The 27,939-nt window shown below is 43.0% G+C and overlaps 1 protein-coding gene across 19 annotated transcripts in view; it reads left to right on the top strand.

Annotated features, from left to right (window-relative positions):
• GPHN (gephyrin) overlaps nt 1–27,939 on the top strand; it is a 535,600-nt gene that overhangs the window by 497,087 nt on the left and 10,574 nt on the right. For 9 of the 19 annotated variants that reach the window (XM_074998888.1, XM_074998882.1, XM_074998890.1 and 6 more), the window contains 4 exons: nt 677–748; nt 21,252–21,339; nt 24,116–24,189; nt 26,776–26,840. In XM_074998888.1, the coding sequence (XP_074854989.1) occupies nt 677–748; nt 21,252–21,339; nt 24,116–24,189; nt 26,776–26,840 (299 nt within the window). Of the gene's footprint in view, nt 1–676; nt 749–17,153; nt 17,244–21,251; nt 21,340–24,115; nt 24,190–26,775; nt 26,841–27,939 lie in introns of those variants that run through there. The other 10 variants (XM_074998884.1, XM_074998891.1, XM_074998889.1 and 7 more) reach the window with 2 other exon arrangements.

Below are 27,939 nucleotides of genomic sequence, written 5' to 3'. Positions count from 1 at the left end.
TGCTGTAATCAATCATTAACGTGCAGAAGCAGCATAGATACTGTACCATTCTTCTTTGCAATCAAGAACATTACATTTAACATGCCTTTGAACCCAATTCCTGAGGAACGAGTTAGGTTTCCTGCATGACAATTCAGTGCATGAACTACAAAACTAGATTTATCTCAAAGTCTGCTTCCTCCTTCCTCTTACTTTACCTTTGTATGCCTCCAGTAGACATATGGAAGTTAAATATTTAGTTAGAGGCCTTCTCTAAAGACTCTCCATTTTATCAGGGCCTTCGTGAAAATCTCAGTGTGCTTAGAACCCTTCAGTTTGGTTTCTCTTCAAGTGAAGAAGTTTCTTCCAAGACTCTGGAAGAAAACAAACCAAGTTCATCATGCTCAGCAGCACCATTGCTGGCAGATGGGCCATGCTCAATGTCCTCAAATGCTTCCCTAACTTCTTCACCTTCTTCCTTGTGAGCAGCACAAAATATATCTGAAAGGAGAGATGATGTTATTTCACAAATCTTTTTCTCCTACTTGCTGGCCCAACAGAGAGATCATCTCCCATAAATCTTTGAACATTCTGAGCCACTTAGGGGAATGTGGCTGGGTCTTGACTATTCCTTTTGGCCTAGGAGCCTCTGCTCTTCTCAAGCTCTTTACTCGCCTTCTGCTTCCTTTACCCTCAGGAAGCCAGGTGCTTTTAAAGAAGAAGGGACACAGAGCTTCCAGAACACAGTGGAAACAGGTCTACTAGATTGGTGAGCATCTTTTTTAAAGACATTTGGAATGTTCAGGCACATGCATGCCAGCACAGGTAGGGTCACCTACCAACTATATGTGCAAATCTTGGAGCATGGATAATAACATCTGTTATAATAAATAACCTTTTATCCTGGCTGGTTCAGATACTGCTGCCACACAGGTGCTGAGGACTGCAAGCACCAAATTGCATGTTTACGCACCAGTGCACTGGCCTATGTGCTCCCCATAGACTTTGATAAAATTAATGGTATTGCAACTGTTTCACATTCTACCAGTACTGAGAATACTGATATTATTCACCCACACCAGAAAACTGCTCTACCCTTCAGAAGTTGGCCTTTTAAAGATAGTGCAAGTTACAAATAAACCATCAGGTATGGAAGCTTTCCAGAGGGGTGTTTCTCTACCAAAGACATTATTACAACTCTTCAGTCTCACGGTGTCCAATACGCTTCCCATCCACCGCATGTGGTGAGCGGGAGGCTGGGGTGTGGCGAATGGAGCACCCTCTACCTGCCCTCTGTGCTCGCCAAGCACGCACTGCACCACTTTCTGGGAAGAGCATGTGGTGGCGGTGGCAGTGGCTGCTCCAGTCCGGCGTGGCTGATGCAGCACCAGCTGTGGGTCCAATGCAGTCCCCCGCGACAGGGCCCAGTGCAGCCTCCAACCACAGGCCCAGCATGGTCTCCAGCTGTGGGACCCGTGTGCTTTCCAGCCACAGAGCCAGTGTGGTCTCCAGCTGCACGGCCTGGCTGTTGCATAGTTGTGACAGCTCTGGTGAGAGGAGCAGGAGCAGTGCCTGGCTCTGCAAGGGGGTTTTCAGCCTAGTTTCATGGGGATGCCTCTGGCAATCATGAAAATCCTATTGGACACCACTGCTTTTTGTCATAATCACATCCATATCTTGCCACTCATTCTCATGTCCAAGCTGATAATTACTCCAGTGGGTCAACTTTTGATCTTGTGGAAACCATGGAAATATGCAGCGTGATTTTCACCCTGAAATACTTACACTGTCATATGCTGGATATTATTTGGATTCTGGATTAGGAAATAATTAGGGTCTATCTAATTCAGGACCATGAAAACCATGTTATGGACATTGTAATCTGGTCTTCCCCTATGAAATCTGGTCTCTTGTGTGTTATTACCCCATAAAGTGTGGCCCGCGGCCCAGTACCGATCCTTGGGAAAAAAAATGGTCCTTAGAAAATATACAAATTATCGCTCTGTACTATTATCATCATGAATAAATAATAAACTGTAAAATTAATTGGTTTTTTATATTAATTTATATGTTTGGGCCGCAAAAAAAAGGTACTCTAAAAAACCAGGTCCCAACTATATAAAGTTTGGGAAACCCTGCCCTGTACTATGCACATTGCATGAGAGACAGGACAGTGTTTCATAAGAAGGACTTGGGGGGGGGGTCATAAGGTTATTTGAGGGGTGTAGCAATATTACTGCTCCTCTGCACTGCGTTCAGAACTGGGTAGCTGGAGAGCAGCAGCTGTTCATTGGGCATCCAGCTCTGAAGGCAGTGGCTTGCCAGCAGCAGTGCAGAAGTAGGGGTGGCAATACCATATCAAGCCACCCTTAGTTCAGCTGCTGCCTTCAGAGCTGGGTGGCTGGAGAGAAGGTAGCTGCTGACTGAGGGCCCAGCTCTGAAGGCAGCAACCCAGAAGTAAGAGTAGCATAACTGTGCCATGGCCTCCTTACTTCTGCACTGCTGCTGACAGTGGCTCTACCTCAAGAGTTGAGCTCCTGGGTAGCAGCTGCTGCTGTCTAGCTGCCAAGCTCTGACCACAGCAGCACAGACCTAAGGGTAGCAATATCTCAGTCCCTTCCCTCCACCCCACACACATATGTAATAACTTTGCAATTCTCCCATCCAACAACTACTTTTTGAGTCTAGACCCCTACAATCATAACATCATGAAATTTCTCATTTTAATAGCTGAAATCATTAAATTTATAAATTTTAAAACCATCTGATCATGACATTCACCGGAATGGACTGTGAATTTGGTAGAGCCCTAGAAATAATGTAAAGTCAATAATGATTATACCCTTGTCATTGCCAGGGTTTACAACAGGCAATGATAAACGAGGGTGAGAAAAACTTATCATAGCCTCTGTAAATGAAAGAGTACCTTTAGCATAATTTTAAATTCTACTTACACAGCCAACAAACCAGAAATGAAAAGCACACTAAACTCCACGCCTGAAACTTTTCAGAGTTAGTATCCTCATGAAAGTTAAGGGGCTGCATTTATAAGTAGAGGCTCCAAAATTGGGCCCCAAATTAGCTAGTAGCCGTTCCTTCTGATTACAGAGCATCTGCACAACATCTGAAGAATCTCACAGAAAAGATACATCTTCTCTGTATCTATCATTTGCTCAGGAGTGATATTCTTAGCTTATAAGGGCTGCTTCCCCACTCTGACACACCAAGTGCAGAAAACAGGGGCCCACAAAATCTTAAAAATGCCTTTCCTTCAAAACCTTAAAAATACCTCACCTCCATAAGCTCTGCTTAAAAAAAAACTCCCCAAGGTCACAGACACTCTGACCCTGGGTTGGTAGACTGACACCACCCAAGTTTAAAAAAAAAAAAAAAAAAAAAAACTTTTACCCAAGAAGACACACTTGGTATGTCTCCCTATGGGGTAAACCGCAAACTCTCAACCTTCCCTTAGGAGACAGCATGGAAGCAAGAGCTGTAATCTGATAGCTGACCTTTCAGTCTAAGGCATGAATATACACAGACCCTTCTCTAGGACACAGGAATCAAATCATTGCCTTAAAAAAGTAATTTAGTCACAAAATGAGAGATGGTAAAATACCAAGAAAATAACTAAACGTACTTAGTTGCGAGATGCAATAAAACATCTCAAAACATTCCAGTTGCAGCACAAGGAATTACTTCTCTGGGATTCAGTTTAGAAGTTACAGAATACAGGGGAAAGAACAATCATTAGCCCGCCTGAGGAGTCCCAATTCCAAAATAAACATTACCTGATCATGTCTAATTAAACATTTGCTTTCTACTTAGGTATCTATGGCTGATTATGAGGTGGCTAGGAGATTTACTGGATTCATTCAAGCTGCTTAGGATCAATCATGTCTGTCTTCTCTGAATCAGCCACACAGACAAAGATCCCTCAGACTGCAATTGTCCTCAGTTTAAAAGACTCTCTCTTCTTCCCATTGTCTTACTTAACCACACCCTCCACAGAGAGATGCCTCTTAGGGTTAACCCCTTGCCAGCATTCATTCATGACATAGCCCTTAGATGATATAGATGAATTCAGAAACCCGTTGTTCTTTTATCTGCACTTGCTAAACAGGGCTATCATAGGTCTAGGTTCACCTTATAACATTACTTGCACAAATTAGCCCTCTTGGAATCTGACACTATATTGTTCATATCTCAAAAGTGTATCAGAATGGTCTGCTCCTATAAGAGTCAGAGGGCCTAACAGGCAACTGCTGGGATTCATTTGATAATTCCTTCGTAGGGGATATAAAGAAAGGCCTTAGCTCCATGAGAATTTCTAGAACCAGGAAAAGACTAAGTTTGTACTCCCTTGTGGCTGTAGAAGACAACTGTAGGAACTCAGGTGAGCCCTAAACCCCCACCCTGGGGAATGTTCAGTCCATTAAGCTATTGGAAGCCAGAGGTCCTCATAATCTCAGTTAAGAACAGGACTGTTGCTTTTTGTTACTGTTCAGTTTTCCTGAGCTAAAGAACAAAGAGATTCCTGAGGTAAGAACTATAAACTGAACTATAAACTGTGTGTGGATGATTGTTTGATCAGATCCACCAGCCTATGACACTGTTATAAATATTTAGCCTCTAAGGCTAAGTCTATAGAAGGGAAATAAGTTGATTTCAGATATGCAGTTCTAACTACAGGATTTGTGAAGACTTAGCCTCTATATTATTCTCATGTCAACCTGCCAAACTCCATGTGGTAGCGAGGCGTACAAGGGTTGACTGCTGACCCCAGAGATCAGTTTTACTGCGTCTTTTCCAGGCATGCAAAATCAAACTAAGTCCTAAGGAGAGCATGAGATGGGTCCTCCTCATTTCTCCCCCACTACACACACACACTTCTCTAAGCTGATCTTGGCACGAGAGAATGTGATCCAGAACTGGTAAGCATCTGCAACTCCATATGTTAATTTGATGCTTATCAGTAAAACTGAATGGCTGACCCCAGGCAAAATCTTGTTTCTCTTTCACTTCCTTTGCCTTACTTATTATTAGCAAACTAATTATTATGTTACTTGAATGACGTTTTATGTATGTAAAAAATAGGTGCACATGTAATTTTTCCATGACTTCTCCTAACATATAAGCAGCTGTTTAAAATGTGGCTGCTGACAAGGAAAGGTTTCAAAAATGTGTGGTTCTGTACATACAAAATGTTTGTACCTGAGAAACACTCTCCATATCAATTTTGCTTTGAAGAGAACAATTAGGCTTGTTCGTATGTTTTTCTTTCTTTTGTTTTAAGCCCCCTGAGCTCACATTAACCGAGGAAGTGCTTTCATGTTCTGTTAGAGGAGAAGCACAAATGTAGCACTTGGAAGACTAACAAAATGATTTATTCGGTGATGAGCTTTTGTGGGACAGACCCACTTCTTCAGATTCTCTGTTACTGTTAGAGGAGAAACACTTAACACTAAGGCTTTGGGTCCAGTGTGAAAGGCCTCGAATTCATCATTGTAGCATCTGTGATCTGACAGTTTTTAAGGACCAAATTCATTGCATAACTAGATACATCTCCATGTACTTCAATGCGAGTTGCAACCACTCACACAAGGGATGAATTTGACCCTCTGCCTTCATATTCATACTCATTTACAGAAATTAACATAAAGTAAGAATTATATTAAAAATATATATATCTGGTTGCAGTGTACCAGACAATAGGGAGATTAGTAACAGAGAGAAAGCCATGCTAGTCTCTTTACTATCAAAACAAAAAAATAGTAAAGTAGCACTTTTAAAACTAACAAAATAATTTATTAGGTGAGCTTTCATGAAACAGACCCACTTCTTCGAACCATAGCCATACCGAGACAGACTCAATATTTAAGGCATAGAGAACCAAAAATAGTAATCAAGGTTGACAAATCAGAAAAAAAATTATCAAGGTGAGCAACTCAGAGAGTAGAGTGGTATGGGGGGGAGTCAAGAATTAGATTAAGCCAAATATGCAAAAGAGCTCCTATGACACAGTAAATTCGCCTCCTGGTTCAAACCACGTGTTAATGTGTCGAATTTGAATATAAAAGAGAGTTCAGCAGCCTCTTTCTAAAGTAGTGTGAAAATTCGTCTTCAGTAAGATGCAAACTATTACGTCATTAACAGAATGGCCCACTCCATTAAAATGTTGGCTGACCGGTTTGTGGATCCAGGAGTGTTTTTATGTCTCTTTTTGTGCCCATTAACTCTTTGTCTAAGAGAGTTTGAAGTCTGTCCAATATACAAAGCATCTGGGCATTGTTGGCATATGATGGCATATATGATGTTAGCTGAGGAACATGAGAATGTGTCCATGATTCTGTGACTAACCTGGTCCAGTGATGGTATCCCCAGAATAGATATGTGGACAAAGCCGGCAGCAGGCTTTGTTTCCAGGAAAAGTCCCAGGACTGGTGATCCTGCGGTATAGACTGTGGCTGTTAGTGAGAATCCTCATAAGGTTGGGAGGTTGTCTGTAGGAGAGAACAGGCCTCTCACCTAGGGCCTTCTGGAGTGTGGCATCCTGATTAAGGATAGGTTGTAGGTCTTTAATAATGCGTAGCAGTGGTTTGAGTTGGGGGCTGTAGGTAATGACTAGTGGTGTTCTGTTCTTGGCTTTTTTGGGCCTGTCTTGGAGTAGCTGGTCTGGGTATTTGTCTGGCCCTGTCGATTTGTTTTTTTATTTCTCCTGGTGGGTAATTCAGGTTTATGATATTTGGTAAAGATCTTGTAGTTTTTGCTCTCTGTCAGTAGGATCAGAGCAAAGGTGATTGTACCTAAGGGCTTGACTGTAAATAATGGATCTAGTTATGTGTGCAGGATGGAAACTAGAAGGGTGTAGGTAAGTGTAGCAATCAGTGGGTTTCCAGTACAGTGTGGTACTGATCAGGCCATCCTTGATTTGTACTGTAGTGTCCAGGAAATGATTCTCTCTCATGGAGTAATCGAGGCATAAGTTGATTGCGGGGTGCAGATTGTTAAAGTCTCATGGAATTCTTCTGTATGGTATGAGAGACTCTAGAAGAGACTTTTATCTCCTCCTTTATGGAGCCTTTGTCATTGTGTGTCAGTTTAGACTAGGGGTGTCTGCCAAAACAGTTCATAAATAGACTGGAATAAAATAAGTTACTATTCAAACACAGAGAAATGTTTTAAAGGAATCAGGAAGATTTCACAGAAACATGCATGTAATTCTGAGCGTGCTGAACCTTTCAGCTGCTATTGGACACAGGATGAAATGTATATAGGCGAGCCCCAATTTATCTGAGCGCCCAAAGTTCTCATCATTATTCCAGTCTTGTCCTACAAATGACATATACTCAAAGACAGAAAGCACCATTTTGACCATATGCAGAAAGAAAACAACAAATAAGATTAGAGGAATGGAATGCCATCAGAACATTATAGAGCACACTGAAGAATTCTGAAATAGATGTGGTATCTAGTTATTATTTAACATCTGGAAAATTACTGATATGCAAGACATCCTTCTGACCCATGAGACAGCATAGTCCTAAAATGGGTGACATATCTTGTGTTTATGCCCAGCTGCATCCATGGTTTTGCAATCTACCACCTCCACTGAATGCATGTGAGAAGACAAATAAGGGTTAGTCACAATGATCCAAGTCCTTTCATCCGCAGCAAGAAATTTCATTGACCTCACTGAGGCTGTTTCTACACGTGCCACTTTCTTCCAAAAGTGGCACGCTAATGACCAGCCTAAAATATGCTAATGAGGCACAGATGCAAATTCCCGATGTCTCATTAGCATACGGTCACGTGATTTGGAGTCCAGATGACATTCCTCCGGACTCCAAAACAATGTGAAGAAATGCGGCCCCGGGGGAAGAAGGGGCCTCCAGAAGAAGGACTTCCTTCTGGAAGACCCCCCAGGGGCCGTGCTTCTACACATTGTTTTGGAGTCCAGAAGAACATCTTCCGGACTCCAAATCACGTGACCTTATGCTAATGAGGCACTGGGAATTTGCATCCATGCCTCATTAGCATATTTCAGGCTGTTTATTAGCATGCCACTTTCAGAGGAAAGTGGTATGTGTAGAAACAGCCTGAGAGTTTTGGCTGACTGAAAAAATAAATTCAGAACCTGGCCCCAAGAAAATAATAACTTTACACTAACAGGAGTTTTCCTTCAGCTAACACTTCTGTCCTTATTTTTATGGAGAGAAAATGTTCCTTAATTTCTCTGTGAAAACTGGAAGTTTGCTGTAATTATGGGAAGGAAGTCTTAAGGTGTCTGAAGGAATTCCTATCAACACTTAATAGCTTTTTACAGGCTAATCTCTCAGACTGGGAATTTCCTTAGCATGGGAAAGTTGTGAGGAAGTGTAAACTAGGCAAAGACAATTCTTAACTTCCCCAACCCCCTGCAGTCCTCACTAGAAGAGGAGGACAGGGATGAGAAAGTGCTGTGACTGAAGTATACTATACTCCAGCTAGCCCCAGATTGGGATTCATAGCTGTTAAAGTCTAGAATAGCCCTTCAGCTATTCTGATCTATGCTACAGATGAAATAGCATCATCTTCATCATCTTCTTCAGAATCACTGCAACCAGCTCCCTTCCTGCACCAAGCTGTACCCAGCCCTCCAACTGTAAATATCTTGTTTTCAAGTATATAGCTGGAGGTCAAGAAAGATGACCCAATTCTGCCTTCATGTACACAGGCATCAGCAACAATCACTAATTGTACACTCCTCTCTCTCTTAAATTTGTGAAGCATCCATCAAAATAAATTCAAAGAAGTAAATGCACAAATTTTATTAATAGTTTTCCAAAAGACTTCCCTTAGTGCAGTGGTTCCCAAATTGTTCGAGAAACCCTAGTGCCCCCCTCACCTCTTCTTTACCATTATCAAACCCCCCCTTAACAAAAAATTCAACTTGTAATTTAAAATAAACACAATAACTTGATATAAAAATGGTATTTAAAATTAAAAATATGCACAAATAGTTTTTCTTGGCTTCTTGTGGATGCCTGGGGCAGCCTCAGCTGGCCAGCTGCCTGAGTCCCACGGTAGCCGCCAAAGCTGCCCAAGCCAGCTGCCTGCCCGCCTGAGACTTGTGTACCAGAATGGAATACCGAAACAGTGCTCAGATGTCCAGTCTGCTCCCTTTGATGTTAATCACTTTGGCCATGTGTGTGTGCTCTCTTTGGACAACAGCGTAGACCCTGCAGTTAGCTGACCCTGCAGACCTCAGAGAGCCCGCCCAGAACCACAAATCAAGTGAGGTACGAAGGCACTGGAACCAGGTTTATTGTTGCTGACACGTGGTCTCCAACACCCTCATGAGTCTCCAATATGACTCATCAGTTTACATTGGTACACGCATACGCTGTGACAATGGACGTGACTCAGTTGACGGCAACGGGGCTCCGTCATCCCCTAGGTCACTCAACACAGCCCTTGTTACGCACATTTTATACGCAGGTATAAACAAGTTACGTATCCAGGTACAACCCCTTCATTGTAATACATTGACACCCCTCACTGTAACTAGATCTACCCATTAACTTGAGCAATAGTGGTGGTACCATCAAAACAACATTATCCATCATGCTGTCGTTACGACCAGTTCCTGAACTTGGGTTGGAATGTACCTGGTGCTAAGCTGTTATCCATGGGGAGGGTATGGGGAGTGCATGGTGCCAAGCAGGACGTGTTTGTGTGTATCAATAAGTGCCTGGCTCTGAATACTTTCAGGTGTTTTTATGTGCTTTTAGGCTCTGTGACTTCTCAGCTCTGTCTCTTGCTGAATTCCTGTGGGCAGAATCTACCTAGCTTACAGTTTTTGCTTCAACCCACTGTTGTTCAGGCTTGAGGCCTTTAGCTTTGCTCTATGTTAACAAAGCATTGACTGTTGTTCTAGGCCTTTAGTCTTACACCAAGCCTCTCATTACTACAACCTGAGCTACCAGAGCCGCCCGCCCAAGCCCCACACCACCGGGACCAGCCACCTGCCTGCCAGCTGCCCACCCACCGGCCACTGAAGCCCTATGCTGCCAGGACTAGCCTCCCACCCACCTGCCCCAGCTGCGGGCCAGTTGCCCAAGCTGCCTGCCCAATCCCCACACTGTCAGGGCCAGCCTCCCATCCACTAGCCCCAGCCGCCCAAGCCCCACACTGCCGAGGCCAGACACTCACCCGAGCCCTGTGATGCCGGGACCAGCCACCCAAGCCCTGTGAGTCCCACAAGCCAGCCAGCTGCCCGAGCCCTGCAAACCCTGTGAGATGCCTGCCCATGCCCCTACCCTCCCACAAAGCCAGGCACCACCAGCCCCTGCTCTTACCCCATCCCCCTCACCTGAGCCAGGCACCCCCAGCCCCCCATCTAACCCCATCCTCCTCCTCCTCCCCCCACAACCCATACTCACTCACCTTTGCACATGGGTCTTCACCAGCTGCCTGCTTTTTACAGAGGCTGTGCCGGGTCACCCATGTAAAATGGCAGGGGCACAGAGCTAGAAGCAAAGGCCGGCTCTTTCTTCAGGTGGGGGGAATAATGGGGAAACTGGGTCGCCTCACGCACCCCTGGAATTTCTTCACACACTCCCCAGGGGGGCACGCCCTCCAGTTTGGGAAGCCATGTCTTAGTGCTTAAAACATGAATTTATAAAGCAATGGCTGATGCATAAAAAAGTAAGAATGTCACAACTGTTTTCATTCATCATCCAACAGTAATAGCATCACTGAAATCTGCCAACAGGTTAACAGAAAGAATAGGATATGGCCAACATATTTTGAAACGTTCATTTGAGAGAATGAGACTGGTACAAAAGACAGGTCTGTGGAGCGGGTCCAGGAAAGCTGTAACGAGCTCTGGAAGTTGTAGTATGACAATACCTTGATAATTCAATCCCTGCTAAGTGCTCCAGTTCAGTTTTGCAGACTCCACTGATCCTGTTGCAGAATGGTAGGTGAGGCTGCATGTTACTTGTTTTCCAGGTTAAGTGGCATAACTGAATGATCTAACTGCATGAATTTTAAACTACTGAAATATAATGGATTGTGTCAAAGATGGGGGTTTCCTGCCTTAAAAACAAGTTACACTAAAATCTCTCATTAGGAATCAACAACAGGATTAGGAAAAACGAGCTGACTGTGTTTATGGTCTCTACCTAAAAGTCGATTAAAATGTACTGTACATTTGGGGATACTGTAAAGTGGTGCTTTTAGACACTGAATTGCTTAGTGAAGGATTCTTTGGTGCAGTTTTATTAATCAAGATAATATAAAACTTTTTGCACGTGTGTTGTATGTTTTGCTGACATTTGCATCGCTTTCCAGTCAGACTGCTGGTTCAAGTTACTGAATTCATTTATACCTTTCTGGGTCAGCTTAAAGACGGCTCAGTAGTCATAATTGTTGATATATGCTTTCTACATACTGGCCTGGAGGGCTGGAAGACTTCCATGACTGTAGAATGGATTCCCCTTCTGGAAGAATGCCATATTCTGTGCCTTTTCCAGTCTGATAAAATCAAGCTGCACTTCTACTGCAGTGCTATGCATCAGCTTCATAGATTTGTATTGCATGCTGCTGTTGCCATTTTACAAAGCCTACCCTCAGTCTCCACACCAGAATGTACTGTGCATTCTCCTCTACAAAAGACAGAAAGAGCAAAAAAAAAAATAGCCTTGTTAAATTGGCACAGCAGAGAATATTAAGATAAGTCACTGCCTCTTTAAACAAAGCACAGTGTCTGCAGTTTCCAAAATATGTGCACAAAGCACATCCCTGCTTCTTAGTGCAGAAGTAATCTGCTGAAAGTGGTGATTTCTAATTATCCAGGGGAAGTTTGGGTCTGTGCTTAATTAGCCACATGCACAGCTTCATAAATTTAATATTGTCCTTACAGAGCAAATATACTCATCAGCTCTATCTCCAGTACATACAAAGTTGTAATAGCAGTAAGATACAAGAAGTATGGTTTGTGAATTGCTATGTATCAATGTTTATGGGGGGAAAGCATTATAGCACCAGTCCCCCCCGCTTACTTCTCACCTGGGCCAGGGGAAAACCGCCCCAGACACCCACCCACACCTCTTGCTGGGGCCAGGGAAAAAGAGACCCCACCCCAGCCCCAAGTTCAGGCTGAAGCAGGGAAAGCAACCCCCCCAGCAAGGAGCCCAGCTCCAGCCCCCCCCTTTCCTTTACTTAAATACCCAATCAATGCCAGGTACATTTATTAGAACTATATATTTTAGAAATATTTGTCTGTCCATCCATCCATCTATGAGCATATTTGTTCAAGAACTACTTCTGAATTATAAAACCTAGGACCACAAAAATTGGTGTGCAGCTTCCTCTTATCGTAACTTAGAGCAAGGTTAATGTTTGATTGTTAAAATGGGATGTACCTGGAATCCGATCATTTCTCACCAAATGGGAAAGAAGGGGCCTGATAGCAAGAACAGTTATGTTCCGCAATGACCACGGGGGGCAGCAAGTCTGGGGGACAGTTCTACTGCAGACTGAACACAGGGGTTGGCTGCATCTGTCACAGAGTGGCCAACCTGGGATCGGGCTTCCACCTGTTGCAGGCCACCAGCGATTGGTAAGTGCCCCACCCCCACCCCAAAGCCTTGGCCCATGCCCTCTGGCATAGTGCCAGACCAGGTGGGGGCCACTGACCAACACAGGGTCCCCCTTACCCCCCCACCCAGGGTGCAGCCGCCAACTGAGCTGCACAGCCCCACCTAGCATGGAAAGCAGCCACCAGTCTGAGCTGCCCCCCTCCCTGTGCCCCCCCACCCCCAGAAGAGCCTCCCAACCCCCAGCCCTGAAACACGCCCCCCCTTCCGGGCCAAACCCAGGTGTGGGCAATGCTGGATAAGTCTTCTAGTATGAAAATAATCAAAAAACTGCCCTTGCTGTTGCTGCTACCTGTTCACCTAGTAACAACTGGTAATCACAGACATGAACAACAAAAACAGGACAGACCCCTTAATTTATGGGGCAGATCTTCTGGTCACCTCAATCAGCCAACCAACAACTCAGTCTTATTCAAATCTAGTTTCAGTCAGCTAGACTTCTCCCATTCCTCAGTCATTGACACCCTGAGTAAGGCAATTCACTTCTCTGGTTGGCTCTGATATGGCTGGTTTTCAGTGCTGAGTATCAGCAGCACACAGAAGGCCCAGCGACCCATGCTATCTCACTAACTCTTCTAACAGCTATATAGGTGCATTAAACAAAAGGGGTGACAGAATATAATTCTGCAGAACCCCAAATTAGAATACCCTCCTGCAGGAAGAACAATTATCCACTATCCGCCTTAGAGAAATTAAGCAACTTAAGAATAAAGCCACCCAAAATAGCCCCACGTAGTATCACTTGGGTCTGCAGGTTTGTCTGTCTGAAGGCAGATCCCAAATCTGAACATACCATCATGGACACCTAGCAGTTACCTATTGCCAGGAGGCAATCCACCAAACAATGCAACTCACACAGCTGCCATGCTGTATCTGTAGCTCAGTCTGTTCCCAAGCAGAAAAGGGTCAAGAAGAACATTTGACTACTAGATGTTGGGAGAGTTGTCTAAATCAAATTTGAGAGACTAGCTATCAAGTGTTAACTGGCCACACCACCAAAATTGTTTTATGAACAGCAGCTGCCCGTGTGCTTTTTCAGTGGAAGCTGGCACTCAGCTCTGCCTAAATGATTCACTGATACTTTCCATCAACAGTGAAACCAATTCTTCCCTATTCTGACCTCCAGAAATCAGGAAAGAGGTTGGTCTCAAGCACAGGTTGTTGAATAAAGTGAACTGTAGACTCTAGAGGGTGACACTGGCCAAAATACATCAGAGAAGCCTTTTCATTTGTCTTTTCAGGAACAGACACTGACAGAAAATCTTGCTTGAATTGAAGCAATTTAAAATGCAATTTTTTTTATGTTTCCTCATAAGTAGAACTTAAATTAGCCATCAAGTGTAGGGAGCTTGAAATAATCGAGCTGCCCAGTACTCAAAACAAAGCTGCTAATCAAGATTTTGCAGTTTCTGTTAAGGAGTCACGTGCCTCGCACACAGTATGGGTGGTGCATATCACAAGCTGAGCCTCCCTACACAGGTTCACATGGCCTCACACATGCCTTTCCCCTAGACCCTGTTTCCCTTCTTCCAGTTCCTGCTCTTCCCATGTGTCCAGGGCTGGGCTGGGGGCTGGTCTGCAGCCAAGACTCAGGGAAGCTTGGGCTTGTGCTTGCATCACATGGCACTCCAAGACTGGAGATGCTGAGGGCCTGCTTGCCTGGCACTCTGGAACTGGGAATACTCAGGTGACCCAACAACAATAATGGGAAGTGTTCTGGACTGTAGCAGGGAAGTGGAGATAGAAAAGGCAGGGCAGGGGAGAGGCCTCAGGCAGAAGGGGAGAAGACAAAGGGGCTACTGTTCCCCAAACGGGCCGTTCATGCACTCCCCATGCACTCATCTTAAAAAAACTTGTTACAGTCAATTGACTGTGGCCTACGTAGCACCATTGGCATTCTAATTGCTTCCTTCTGCTTCACTTGGTTTCAAACCATCTATAAACCAGGATGACCTGTAAGGCCAAATCCAGGGAAGAAGTGACTGAGGGTCACTTTACTGAAAGTGTCCAACAATCACTGATAAAGAATGGCTTATCATAGGAACCTTTTTCTCCCAATCCTTCTAGGAACATTCAGATTTGAATAGGTTCTGGAGGCAGACTCTTAGAACAGGCCCCTCATCCGGAGGTGAAGGTATCCCTCACATTGATATAGTAACAGAGAGTAAGCCGTGCTAGTCTATACACTATCAAAACAAAAAGCAGTCAAGTAGCACTTTAAAGACTAGCAAAATAGTTTATTAGGTGAGCTTTTGTGGGGCAGACCCACTTCTTCAGACCATAGCCAGACCAGAACAGACTCAATATTTAAGAAACAGAGAACCAAAAACAGTAAGCAAGGAGGACAAATCAGAAAAAGATAATCAAGGTGAGCAAATCAGAGAGCGGAGGGGTGGGGGGGAAGATCAAGAATTAGATTGAGCCAAGTATGCAGACGAGCCCCTATAGTGACTCAGAAAGTTCCCATCACGATTTAAACCATGTGTTAATGTGCCAAATTTGAATATAAATGTCAGCTCGTCCACTTCTCTTTCTAAAACGGAGCGATAATTTCTCTTCAGTAACACACATACCTTGAGGTCATTGACAGAATGCCCCATTCCATTAAAATGTTGGCTAACTGGTTTGTAGATCTGGAGTGTTTTGATGTCTGTTTTGTGCCCGTTGACCCTTTGTCTAAGAGAGTTAGAAGTCTGTCCAATATACAAAGCATCTGGGCATTGTTGGCACATGATGGCATACATGATGTTAGTAGAGGAGCATGAGAAAGTGCCCGTGATTCTGTGAGTAACCTGGTTAGGTCCAGTGATGGTATTTCCAGAGAAGATATGTGGACAAAGTTGGCAGCAGGCTTTGTTGCAGGGAAAGGTTCCAGGACTGGTGTTCCTGGGGTATAGACTGTGGCTGTTAGTAAGGATCCTCATGAGGCTGGGAGGTTGTCTGTAGGAGAGAACAGGCATGTCACCCAGGGCCTTCTGGAGTGTAGCATCCTGATTAAGAATAGGTTGTAGGTCTTTAATAATTTGTTGCAGTGGTCTGAGTTAGGGGCTGTAGGTGATGACCAGTGGTGTTCTGTTCTTAGCTTTTTTGGGCCGATCTTGGAGTAGCTGGTCTCTGGGTATGCATCTGGCCCTGTTGATTTGTTTTTTTACTTCTCATGGTGGGTAATTCAGGTTTATGAATATTTGGTAAAGTTCTTGTAGTTTTTGGTCTCTATCAGTAGGATCAGAGCAAATGCGATTGTATCTAAGAGCTTGACTATAAACAATGGATCTAGTCACGTGTGCAGGATGGAAACTAGAAGGGTGTAGATAAGTATAGCAATCAGCAGGTTTTCGGTACAGTGTGGTACTGATCAGGCCATCCTTGATTAGTACTGTAGTGTCCAGGAAATGTATCTCTTGCATGATGTAATCGAGGCATAAGTTGATGGTGGGGTGTAGATTGTTAAAGTCTCTGTGGAATTCTTCTAGAGCCTCTGTACCATGGGTCCAAATCATAAAGATGTCATCAATGTATCTTAAGTAGAGGAGTGGTAATAGGGGACGAGAGCTGAGGAATTGATATTGTGGTTGTTCCATGGCGTGAGGTTTCAAATTCCCTACGTCCAAGCCCAAACCAAAAATTTGAAAATACTTTGTGGTTAGTAGCATACTGAATAAGTAGGGTGACCATATCTCCCTGTCCCAAGTAGCTGCTGGCGGAAAAGATGGGAGGGGGAATGGCCCAAATACAAGACAATGAGTCCCTTTTAAAAATATGTTGGGACACCTTTTTGGTGTCTCAAATATGAGACTGTCCTGCCCAATACAAGATGGATGGTCACCTTACGAATAAGTATTATGGCAAGGGAGCCAAACTCACAATCACAGGAATTAATAAAGCTTCTGTTGGTTCAGGATTGTTCCCTATAGTGTATATGTTTGTCAGGGGTTGGGGTACTAGTTTATGCTAAAGGAACACTCATGTTAAGCTGATTATTAATTAGCTAATTAATAGGCTGGAATTTCTGTATGGTTCCTTCTGTTCTACTGTGTGGTCTGTATTAGTAAGAAGCTCCTAATTCAGGTAATAGCATCAGGAGTATTAGTTACTATCCCCAACTGATCCGTATTTCAAAATGAAAATGTCAGTGTGTGTAACAAATGATTGCTGGTGTGCTAGAGACAGAGTTAAGAATTGAATTTATTTTAATTGTTCAGTCTATATTAGTTACTTCATATAAGAATCCTCAGATATGGAGAGTCTTTATATCAGTATGTTTTCCCACCACCACAGTTTCCCCATGAAAAGTTACAAAGATGCTTGTGTGTGTAGAAGAATGTGTGTGTATACATCACAGAGAATATAGATATGTGAACAGCTTTATCACAGAGTCCTCTAGTGGAGAAGAGAAGCAAGTTTCAGACGAAAGAAAGCTGAAGGTTTCTCTTGCCTATTTATCTTGTGTTTTGGTTCCATTATTGTACATATTGAATAAACTGGATTCCAATAACATTTTAATCAATGGGTTTTCTTTGTGCACCACAGAGGTCCTTCCTACTACAGTGAGGCTCTGGAAAATAATACTGAGATTTAAGAAATGCCATGTTTAATAAAATACTAAAGATCATAACCACAGTAAGTGAATCACTAATTATGAAGTCTGTCTTCTGATTTCTTTGGTCTGTCTGCTGAGACTGCCAACAAGGTGGCCAGTTAGTGCCTAATGTACTGGGTTTTGTGATGTAGCTGTCTACCTGTCCATGAGGCACACAACTAACTTAGCTTATTTTGTATGAGCTAGAGAGCTATCAGAAACTTTTGATGATTACTAATCTAAATTGAATAAAAATGAATGACCGTAAGCCATTACCCTCCATCGGAACATCCGGTCTCTCAGAGAGAATATTAACACCACAGAGACAAATAAGAGGAGATATCCTAGGAACTTCAGTTCTTGTGATATTGTACTACAAGAGCAAGAGGATTTTTAGTTAAATTTAAAGGTGGCAAATCCACAACTGATCGGAGGAAATGTTTTTTCAATAACACATAATTAGACTGTGGAATTCATTACCACAAGAATTTAGCAAGATTAAATGTGACTGTGTATTCATATGGATCTCAAGCATATACAGACTTATAATTATTCCTCAAATTATTGTCCCTAGGAGTAGTCCATGTCAGGATGTAAATATGCCTGTGCTCTCTTGAACTGAGATTTTGTAAAATGTGCCCACAGAGCCACACATGTGCCCACCACAACCTCATACTCAAATGCAAGGACATACAGGGAGTGGTGGACCTGCACCACCGCTCCTGTTCCTCCTCGGTCACTTGTGTCTTGAAATGGGGAGTCACAGTTGTCAGCTTGTTACTCTCGGCTTGTCTTCAACACCTGGGTGAGAGGGCAGCATGTACATTTGTATTGCCCCTGGCAAGACTATTCTTCTTCTGTGTCCATGCCTACCTCAAGTCCACCTATACCCACAACAAGCACAACCTTTTCCAAGCAGGCATCAATGTCTCTGAGGTTCCTTGACTGCCACAGCTAGTAGAAAGATCCCCTGAAAATCTGTGTGGGAATTCCATTTGCACATCCTTCCCCCACAAAGATCATAACCATCACTGCCTCCCTGCTAGGTTGAGATGGTCATTTCCTGGATTTCACAGCACAAGGCAAATGAACCCTCCAAAGAATATCTTGTCTCAGAGCAGTCCTTTATGCTTGCTTCAACATCAGGGGCCACTTAGTCAGACTAATGCGAGACAACAGGGCTGCAATATCTATATTGTTATAAAAAGAGAGCCGTTCGTCTATCTATCCACCCCACTGTTGTCATGAACGTGTTCTGGAAGAGTACAGAATGTGATCAGCCTCTTTCCCACTCCCATCCATAGCTTCTGCTGTTACCCCTGTGGCCTGTGCTGGTTCCCCCAGCTTTCCCCCGCCCCAGCCTCCGTTCACCCCACCCCCCAGCCTCCACTGGGCCTTCCCATGAAGCTGCCGCAGGTAAGTCTTGCCCGGCCTGCACACTCAATGCCAGTTATTGCCGCACCCACCCTCTAGACAGATCCCTCTGCTGCCAATGCACTGTGGGGACCAGACGGGCTGCATTACCAAGCCACGAGCTCACTGCCTGCCCCCATCTCCTGACATAGGCCCTCCTGGCAACACCTCCACACACGCACCAGTCGCTCCAGTCCCCCCTCCTGCCACAGACATCAGTCACCCCTGCACCTCTCCCCACCACAAAGGGGTGGGCCCTGCTAGCATGATACAGACCACCAAAGAGGAGCACAGTTCCAGGCTTTATATGCAGAGTCCATAAAATTGTGGAATTGGTGCATATCCTATTGCACAGAGAGCTCAATGGTTGATCTATCAGGACCACAGAGCACCACAGTAGACTACCTGAAGAGTTTTTTCCACCTCTTTCATATCTCCAATGTGAAGTACTGTTGATGCTGCTCAAAAGGAGGATATGCTTAGAACTTGTTAAGGGATACCCTCCTTATGCTGGGGACATGTGGCCTGTGAACTTTCCTAGTCAGTGCATATGTTGACCTTTCAGTTCTATGTGATGACTGGTAGATAGAAGGTCATTGTGGCCTCCTGCAGTTTGCAACATCTTAGCATCTCTAGTATTCAACTTTATAAAAAGCATATAAAAATAGATGGTTCGGAACTTGAAAGTTACATTAATCCATGTCATTCAGATTTGAAGTTGAAAGTTTGTATACTTAACAATAAATATTTATTTTTCAAAAAGTAACACATGAGTATGATTGAGAATGGGGGATTGCTTAGCTATATTACTGTACTGCGTCCATTGCTCAGCCTCATTTATAATATTTTCACCATTAAATACACTATATGCCTGATTCTGCATCAGTTTGTATTGCCACTGCAGCACAGGATGCAAAGTATTCATCAGTCTGAAGGGCCTGGTATCTGAATCTACGGCTATTCTACTGTATGTTATGTCCTACTTTCCCTTGTATGATTGTGGAATACAAATAATGAAAAAGCGGAAAAATGGGATTGACTGTAAACAATGTGCTGCGTACCAAGCACCTCTCATATCTTTATGAATGGATTTGTTGCTCATGACAATGGCAGATTAATAGCATGGACTAGACCCTGGCCAAGTATAGCCAGGCATTACGCACACTTCCCACAATCAACTGTTGCAGTGAATTTATCTTAATCTGAAGCTCATTTTGCTTTTCCGGTGCCAGATCCCCTTATGTTGCTCTGGCTGTACACCTAGTCATGACCTGTAATGTGCCTTCTACTGCTCTAGTAGCATACCTCTACCAGTGATTCTCATGGACCTCTTAGCCAGAACAGTATCAAATGACATGGTGTTTGATTAGATCACTTGCTCGTGAGTAAACCTTGCCTATCTACTTTTGAAGGGTGTGCAGTCTTCTGAATGAAAACAGAGAACAATGTAACACTACTGCCAGAAAAACAAACATTATTCATGGACGTACTAGCAGGCATGTTATAAGCAAAACATGTTAAGTAATTCTTGCATTCTACTCTGTGCTGATTAGGCCTTAACTGGAGTATTGTGTCCATTTCTGGGCACCATGTTTCAGGAGGGATGTGGACAAAAAGTGGAAAGTCCAGAGAAGAGCAACAAAAATTACTAAGTTTCAGAGGGGGTAGTCATGTTAGTTTGTTTCAGTAAAAACAAGGAATCCTGTGGCACTTTAAAGACTAACAAATGTATGTAGGCATAAGCTTTTGTGGGCTAGAACCACTTCATAAAATGCATCAAGGAGAAACTTCAGTCTGGTAGAAATATATAATGATTAAAGTGATAATTGAAAAAAAATGTGGTTTGTTTAGTCTGGAGAAGAGACGCTTGAGAGGGGCAGGATAACCGTTTTCGAATTCCTAAAGGGTTATTTACAAGGAAGAGGGAGAAAAATTATTCTCTTTAACCTCTGAGGAAAGGTAGGAGGAGAAGCAATAGACTTAAATTTGAGCAATGGTACTTCAGGCTGAACATTAGAAAAGCTTCCTGTCAGGGAGCATACGTAACACTGGCATAAACTGCCTAGGGAGGTTGTGGAATCTCCATCATTGAAGATGTTTAAGAGCAAGTTAGACAAACTTCTGTCAGGGATGGCTCTAGATAATACTTAGTCCTGCCGTGGGTGCCTGGGACTAAATTAAATCGGTGGTTCTCAACCAGAAGTACAAGTGTCCCTGTGGGGCAAATAAGCTCATCTAGATATTTGCCCAGTTTTATAACAGGCACATAAAAAGCACTAGTGAAGTCAGAACAAACTAAAATTTGATATAGACAAAACAAGAAAGCAGGGAATTTTTCAGTAATAGTGTGCTGTCACATTCCTGTATTTTTGTGCCTGATTCTGTAAGCAAGTAGTTTTTAAGTGAAGTGAATCTTGGGGTATGCAACACAGCTCAGACTCCTGAAACAGGTACAGTAGTCTGGAGATGTTGAGAATCACTAAACTAGATGACAATGCAAGGTCCTTTCCAGTCCTACAATTGTATGATTATTTCATATATATAATTTTGTGCAAAGATTTATTTCTGGTTTACTTTATGCTGTACCTAAAAATATTTATCTGTCTGTTAATCTCTTTGCTTTGATTTTATTGCAGCCCAGATGATTTACTGAATGCACTGAATGAGGGTATCAGCCGTGCAGATGTTATCATCACATCAGGAGGTGTGTCCATGGGCGAAAAGGTATAAGCTGAAGCATGATTGCTACATTGCAATAAACATATCAAGCATGAAATCAGAAGCTCCTGATGGCAACTGCTAAGGCACTGATTATCCCCAGGTTATCCCAGTCCCCTGGACTGAGCATCAGTGAATTAATTATAGAAATAATCTTTGATACTATCCTTTTTACACTTTTGTTTAAGTATTATTGTTGTTTCATGATAGTGCTGGGAAGAGTCTAAGCGTATTCCAAAACATTTTATCTAATTTTTGATTACAGAGTTATCACATACATTTAGTGCTGGCAAAAGATACTGGATTTGACAACATTTGAAGACTTTTTCTTATCAATCAACTAGGTGAAATATGAGTATAGGTTGCAGCTCTGAAATCCAGTACTCTCTCATCCAGCAACGCCCATGGCCCATCCGGACCCCAGGTGTTGCTGAACAAGAGAGTAGCAGGCTGGTGCAGGAGTTCCTGCAGGGCTGGGAGCTGGAGCCCCCCGGCTGCCTCACAGCAGCAGGGATCCAGGTGCAAGAGCTCCCACCTGCCCTGCAGCAGCTGGGGTTTGGGAGCTGGAGCCCCCACCTGTTCAGCAGCAGCGTGGAGGACAGGGGACAGAGTCCCCGCCTGTCGTGCAGGAGCATGGGGCTGGGATCTGGAGCCCCCACTCATCCAGCAGCAGTATGGGGCAGTGGAGCCCCAACCCCTACCTAACCTACAGTAGCATGGGGGACTGAGACCCAGCTGGTCCTGCAGCAGGATAGGGAACAGGGCCCCCACCTGTCCCGCAGCAGCATGGAGGCAGGGACCCCACTAGCCCCACAGTTGCACAGGGGCTGGGTGCCAGAGCCCATGCTTGCCCCATGGCAGTGCCAGAACCCCTTCTGGAGCCATGACAGCAGGGGAGCCATGACCCGGGAGTTCCTGCCTGTCCCACAGCAACAAGGGCTGGGAGGCTGCCACAGGGCTGTGAGACACAGCCCCTGCCTGCTCCCAGAGTCCCAGGGGAAGGAGGCTGGAAGCTAGCGCTGCAGCAGCCCCTGAGATGGGGCTGTCTGCCTGGAGACGCCCTACGCCTCCCCTCATTCAGGCAAATTCTCTTGTTTGGGACCTGTCATGTCCCGAACATGCCAGATAAGGGAGGTGTGACCTGTAGTGGCAGTGCAAGTTACTCTGCACCTAAATGTGTAAAACCGGCTCCTTCTTACTGTAAAACCATGGAAGATAAATGACACAAAGGCATCCATGGGCCTGCAGAACCATTATGCCTGTGAGGACATATGAGAAGGAAAGAAGGATGACTTTTTTTTATACCAGGTTCTGTTTTCTGGGATGGCAGCTAAAACATTTATCTGGATGTAATGAACCAGATTTTATATGGCATCACTGATAGATGAACAATAATCTCAATGGTTCTATTTTTGGAGTCAGTTTTCTGAACGATATCATTATTTCAAAGATCTGCATCTTGTATTAAGGGAGAACAAGAAACATTTTTTGGATCAATACCAATTACATCCAGGTCCTGGTCAGAAAAAAGAACTGTCAATTCATACATTTTTACAACACTGGTGTCATGCACACACACAGCCACTAGGAACTGGATTGAGACCACCATCTCCTTTCACAAAGGCATCTGAACAGCTTTTGAATACTAACACTTTTGGTCACTCTTCAGCTAGACTGGATTTGAGAGGGCATCCTAAAGCTGGAGGGCGCCATATCTCATCACCTTTCCTTGAGGCATCCCATCCCCATATATTGGACTTGTAGTAAATGAAGTATTTGAAGACATCTTAAGAACTTAGATGGCAAATAAGGGACTTAATGCAGTCAACAATCAAAAATCTGTTTTGTGGTAGAAAAAGAGTCCCAAAAGAGATTTAAGAAAAACAGTCAGAAACTTTCTTTGTGACTTCAGATTTGTTGCTTCTGAAGACTCTCTTTGCTGACAGGTCTACCTGGTGATAACCTGCTTAAAGAGGCACAGAGTTTAGTAGAAATACACTGATAATAGTCTTGTTATTATCAGTTATTATACCCCATTTTCTAATGTGGGCTTTTTGGATAACATTGTAACTTCTTCTGGGACAAGCATTTAACATCTGATGCAGCCCTCAGGCAAGATCCTGCTACACACCTTGGAGCACACACATTATCAACAGAGAGTGAACATAAAGAACTCTGCACTTCTTCAACTGATTATGATTATGTTGATCCAGAATAACTTGAACCACCACACAGGCAGTGGAGACTCGCTAATTCCCTTCTACAGCAACTTTAGTTAAATAATCTACAACTGTTAATTATATGGTATCCCAAAGAAATTAGTAAAATCACAGTGATGAGGTGGGTAAGGTAATATCTTTTATTGGACCAACTTCTGTTGGTGAGAGAGACAGGCTGTAAGCTTGAAGTGAGACTCTCTCACCAACAGAAGTTGGTCCAATGGAATGTACTGCCTCACTCCACTTTATGTCTCTGATATTGTGGGATCAACATGGCTGAAACAAAACAGCAAAGAACTACAGTGACTTTTTGAGAGATTTTGAGGTCTACGGCAGATCCTTGATCTCCAAGGTATTGGCTGATTATTGAATTCCACTAGTAGCTGATTTCCAGTCTCCAGATAAAAGTAATTTTATTTGGTTTGAGTCTTAGCCCTGATTTATAAAGAACACTGTTTTTGCCTTTTGGACCTGTATGCACACTTGACTTTAATTGATATCTTTGATGCTGCAAACCACTTTAAACAACTTTGATGTTTCTTAATTTTTTTTTATTTAAACAGGATTATCTTAAACAGGTGCTGGACATTGACCTTCATGCACAGATTCACTTTGGCCGAGTTTTTATGAAACCAGGGTAAGAAATACTTTTAATTTTTGTAGCTTTGATGGAGTTAATCTTGTGTCAAATATGCTACAAGTGGTTGTTGTCCTGTTTTGGTAGAGATGTTATTTTAATCCCTAATATAAACTGCTGGATATCTGTGTACATGAAAAGAAGTAGTATCAAGCCTAATTAAGTAATTCCTTACCATTGCTAGTGAATTCAACCAGAATTGAAAGCTTACTCCTGATTGATGATAAAGATGACTTTGTTGGAAATAACAGAAGAAAATCCACACATTCAGAAATGTTCCAAATTCACATGACCTGTATCGGTACAACAAAGAGCTTTTAAATAAAAAAAGGGTGGAGTGGAATCTAGGTTGTAATACTCTTTGTTATCTGAATGTTGCAGATAGGAATTTTGAAGTGACGGAGGATGTTTTATATGCTTGTTTAACATATAAGCACAGAGAATACACTGCTTGTTCCTCACCTTTATAGTGCTGATACTATACTCTGTGGAGACACTAAAATATGTAGGTCTTCTGGGAGCAGATAATTCTTTTCTACAAATCCAAGACTATGAAGTGTGTGTTTGGTTGGTTGGCTGGCTTGTTTGTGATAAAGCCATTTGTAGCCTCATGTATTATATATCTAATATCCACCCAAATGGGGGTAGGAAATTGATTGATTTGCCAGTTCTTCCATTTGCATTTTAGGCTGTAGAAACTGGTTACCATTAGCAAAGCACATGTGTCTCTCAGCCACCTGAGACCTTTAAATAATCACACACTTTCATTATCCTGGTAAAAGACCAAAAGTACATCCTTACTTTTCATCAGTTTTATCTGCAAAAAACTTAAGAGCGTGAATTGCCAATATTCTCTGCTGACCTAGATTTGGAAAAATACCCTGGACATAGACAGAAGAGACTAGACCTTGGGATATATCACTCTATTTTGAGATTCCAGGGTAACAGAGAGACTCCTAAAGTAAAATATTTCCCATTTGGCCTTTGATGCTGCTGGACTAACATAGGTCTTGCCATCAGGCATGTAACAAGAGAGAAATAATACTGGAAAACCTCAGCCACAAAGTTAACAGAAGTATACATGTTAGATTATTAGAAGCTTTCTGGTGCCCATTTATATATTAGCATTTTAAGCTGTTATAGTTGCTGTATGTATGGAAAGTAAAATATTATAGAACATGTAATTTGTAGTCCTGGGATAAGGAAAGAAGGAAAATTTTAAGTACTAATCTCTCCTTGTGAGATGTATCTGTTAATGAGTTTTAACTGATAATTAATTAATCTGTAAAATTCAAATTGTGGGACCTTAGTCATCATTCCATGAAAATACCCTGCACTGGTGCTTTTAAAAAAATGAAAATGAATAAACAAAGTTGTACAGAATAGATTTTTTTAGTTGGTGATACTATTTCAACTAGTACAAAAAGCACACTCCTAGAGAACTGGTGTCTCCTAGTTATGCCAGTCTGATTGTTTGAGTGCTCTCCAGTTACTCCATTGGGCTGATTACTTGTTATAACAGTCATATCCCTAATAACTGGGTAATGAAGGAACATTTCAGAGTAGCTGAGGAAAAGAGGAAAGGTGCTTTTTACTTAAGAGACCTCAGTCAGACATATAATATTTGACTACAATTCTGCCTGTTGAAGTCACTACTGCTTGAAGACTTCAGAGTAAAGAGACTCTAAGGAAATACTACATTATAGAAATCTTTGGATACTATTCCAGTCCTATATTGTACAGTTACAGTTCTTCCATTCTCATTCTTGATTTTTAGGTTATTTGTATGAAGACAGGATCTGGATTTTTGTTGATTAGTTTAGCTGTTTTTGTTGTTCTTTATCTGAAGCAGAATGCTCTGCCTACGACTTCACAGCTGCAGATGGGAATAAACAGAAGCCACAAATGAGTGAATGACTAAGTGGATCCTGTTTTGTTTTGTTTAGTTTTGTTTTGTTTTAGAAATATTCCTTTAAAAAATGAAAAGCAGAAAATACTTGTTCTGGCAGCAGGACTCTTTCTAAATAAAATTAAGGCATTTGGCAGGTGCTTAACCAGTGGAACACTAACCAGGTCCTAGACAGATACCTGGAAACTCAGTGTTTTAATAATTTGGAAATGAGAATTTCTTTGTATTAGTACTCTAGGAGCTTGGTTATTTGGGAATGGTTGCCCAGAGGCTCAAGGAATTGAAAAGAGTCAGAAGGAAGAGAAAGAGGTCCAAGGAGGGTTAAAGTAATGAGTCTTTAATTGGGATCTCTGTGGGCTACTCCAATATGAAGAAGTATTAATGAGGAGAAGATTTGGTTAATAGAGAAGAACCAGCTTTTGAAGAGCAGGTTAAGGTGATTGTAGAGAGGAGAAGGACTGCAAGCAGATGAATTTAATCAGCTTAAATTCTTCAAAACAATGTAATGAGGATGACTATGCTCACAGTGTGCGAAGGATTAAAAAGGCAGTGACAATAAGGGAAGAAGGATAATTTCAGATTATGAAGGGAATGGAAGGTAATCTATATATTAAAATAGTGCAGTTGGGTTAGATCCAAATTCAGTGTATTTATTAAACAACTTTCTTTTCCTCCAGCCTGCCAACAACATTTGCAACTTTGGATATTGATGGTGTACGAAAAATAATCTTTGCACTGCCAGGTAAGATATTTTTGTTGATGTTCATTGGTACAAAGATCCATAAAATAAAACCAAAATGTCTCATGAAGGTCAGTGGCCTGGCACTTGCTTCCCTAAACACATAACTCTTGAGATGTTAACACCAACTTTTATTAGGAAAGGGTTTATTTGAGGGTACACTAGAGAGTTCTGATATCTGCCTGAGCACGTGATGGTGCACAAGACCTACAGTTTTTTCCATCCAGAGACTTCCTTTGTCTTTGTTAAGAATATTATCCAGTTGTCCCTTCCTCCTATTTTCCTCACCTTCTCAATAGATATTCTCTACCGGAATACCCATATTAATCAAATCACAGAATCTGATGCACCACTAATATAGAAAAAAATTAGCAGTCACAGAATTTATCACAAAACTGTATTTTATTTGTCGTACTCAAGCTGTGACAAGGTACATGAGGCAATGTCTTTTATTGGGCACACCTTGGCTACGTCTACACTGCAGCGGTCCTTCGAAAGAAGCACTTTCAGAAGAGATCTTCCCAAAAGACTGCTTTTGAAAGAACATGGCCACACACAAAAAGCAGATCAAAAGATCTGCTCTTTTGGATGAGAGTGGCCACATGGCCCTAGCCGCTCTTTCGAAAGAACAGGGCAGGAAACACCGCAGACACACTGACACAGAGCCAGTGCAGGGACTGCAAGCCGCTAGATCACAGCCATAGACTCACAGCAGCTATGGGACTGCATCCATGCCCTGGTCAGGCCTCTGGCCACCACCATTGTGGCCTCCCTCCAGCTGCCGTCGTGGGACAGACCTGCTACCAGGACCGAGGACTCCGACCCACCGTGGCCCCAGCCACCACCCCACTGGGCAATCAGACGCCTCTGGAGCTACCCAAACAGCTCTGACTGGTGGGACCAGCTGGTGATGGATGAGTAGAACAACATGCAGTGGCTCCAGAATTTCCACATATGGGAGGACACATTTCTGGAGTGCTGCACATGCCTCACCCCTGCCTTCCGATGCCAGCACACCCGCATGCAGTCTGCCCTGCCCCTTGAGAAGCACATAGCCATCGCCATGTGGAAGCTGGCCTTCCTGGACCGCTACCACTCCACG

This window comes from Carettochelys insculpta, chromosome 6 (genome assembly GCF_033958435.1).
Source record: "Carettochelys insculpta isolate YL-2023 chromosome 6, ASM3395843v1, whole genome shotgun sequence".
In the NCBI taxonomy this organism is placed as follows: domain Eukaryota; kingdom Metazoa; phylum Chordata; order Testudines; family Carettochelyidae; genus Carettochelys; species Carettochelys insculpta.
This window is presented reverse-complemented; position numbering and strand designations above follow the sequence as displayed.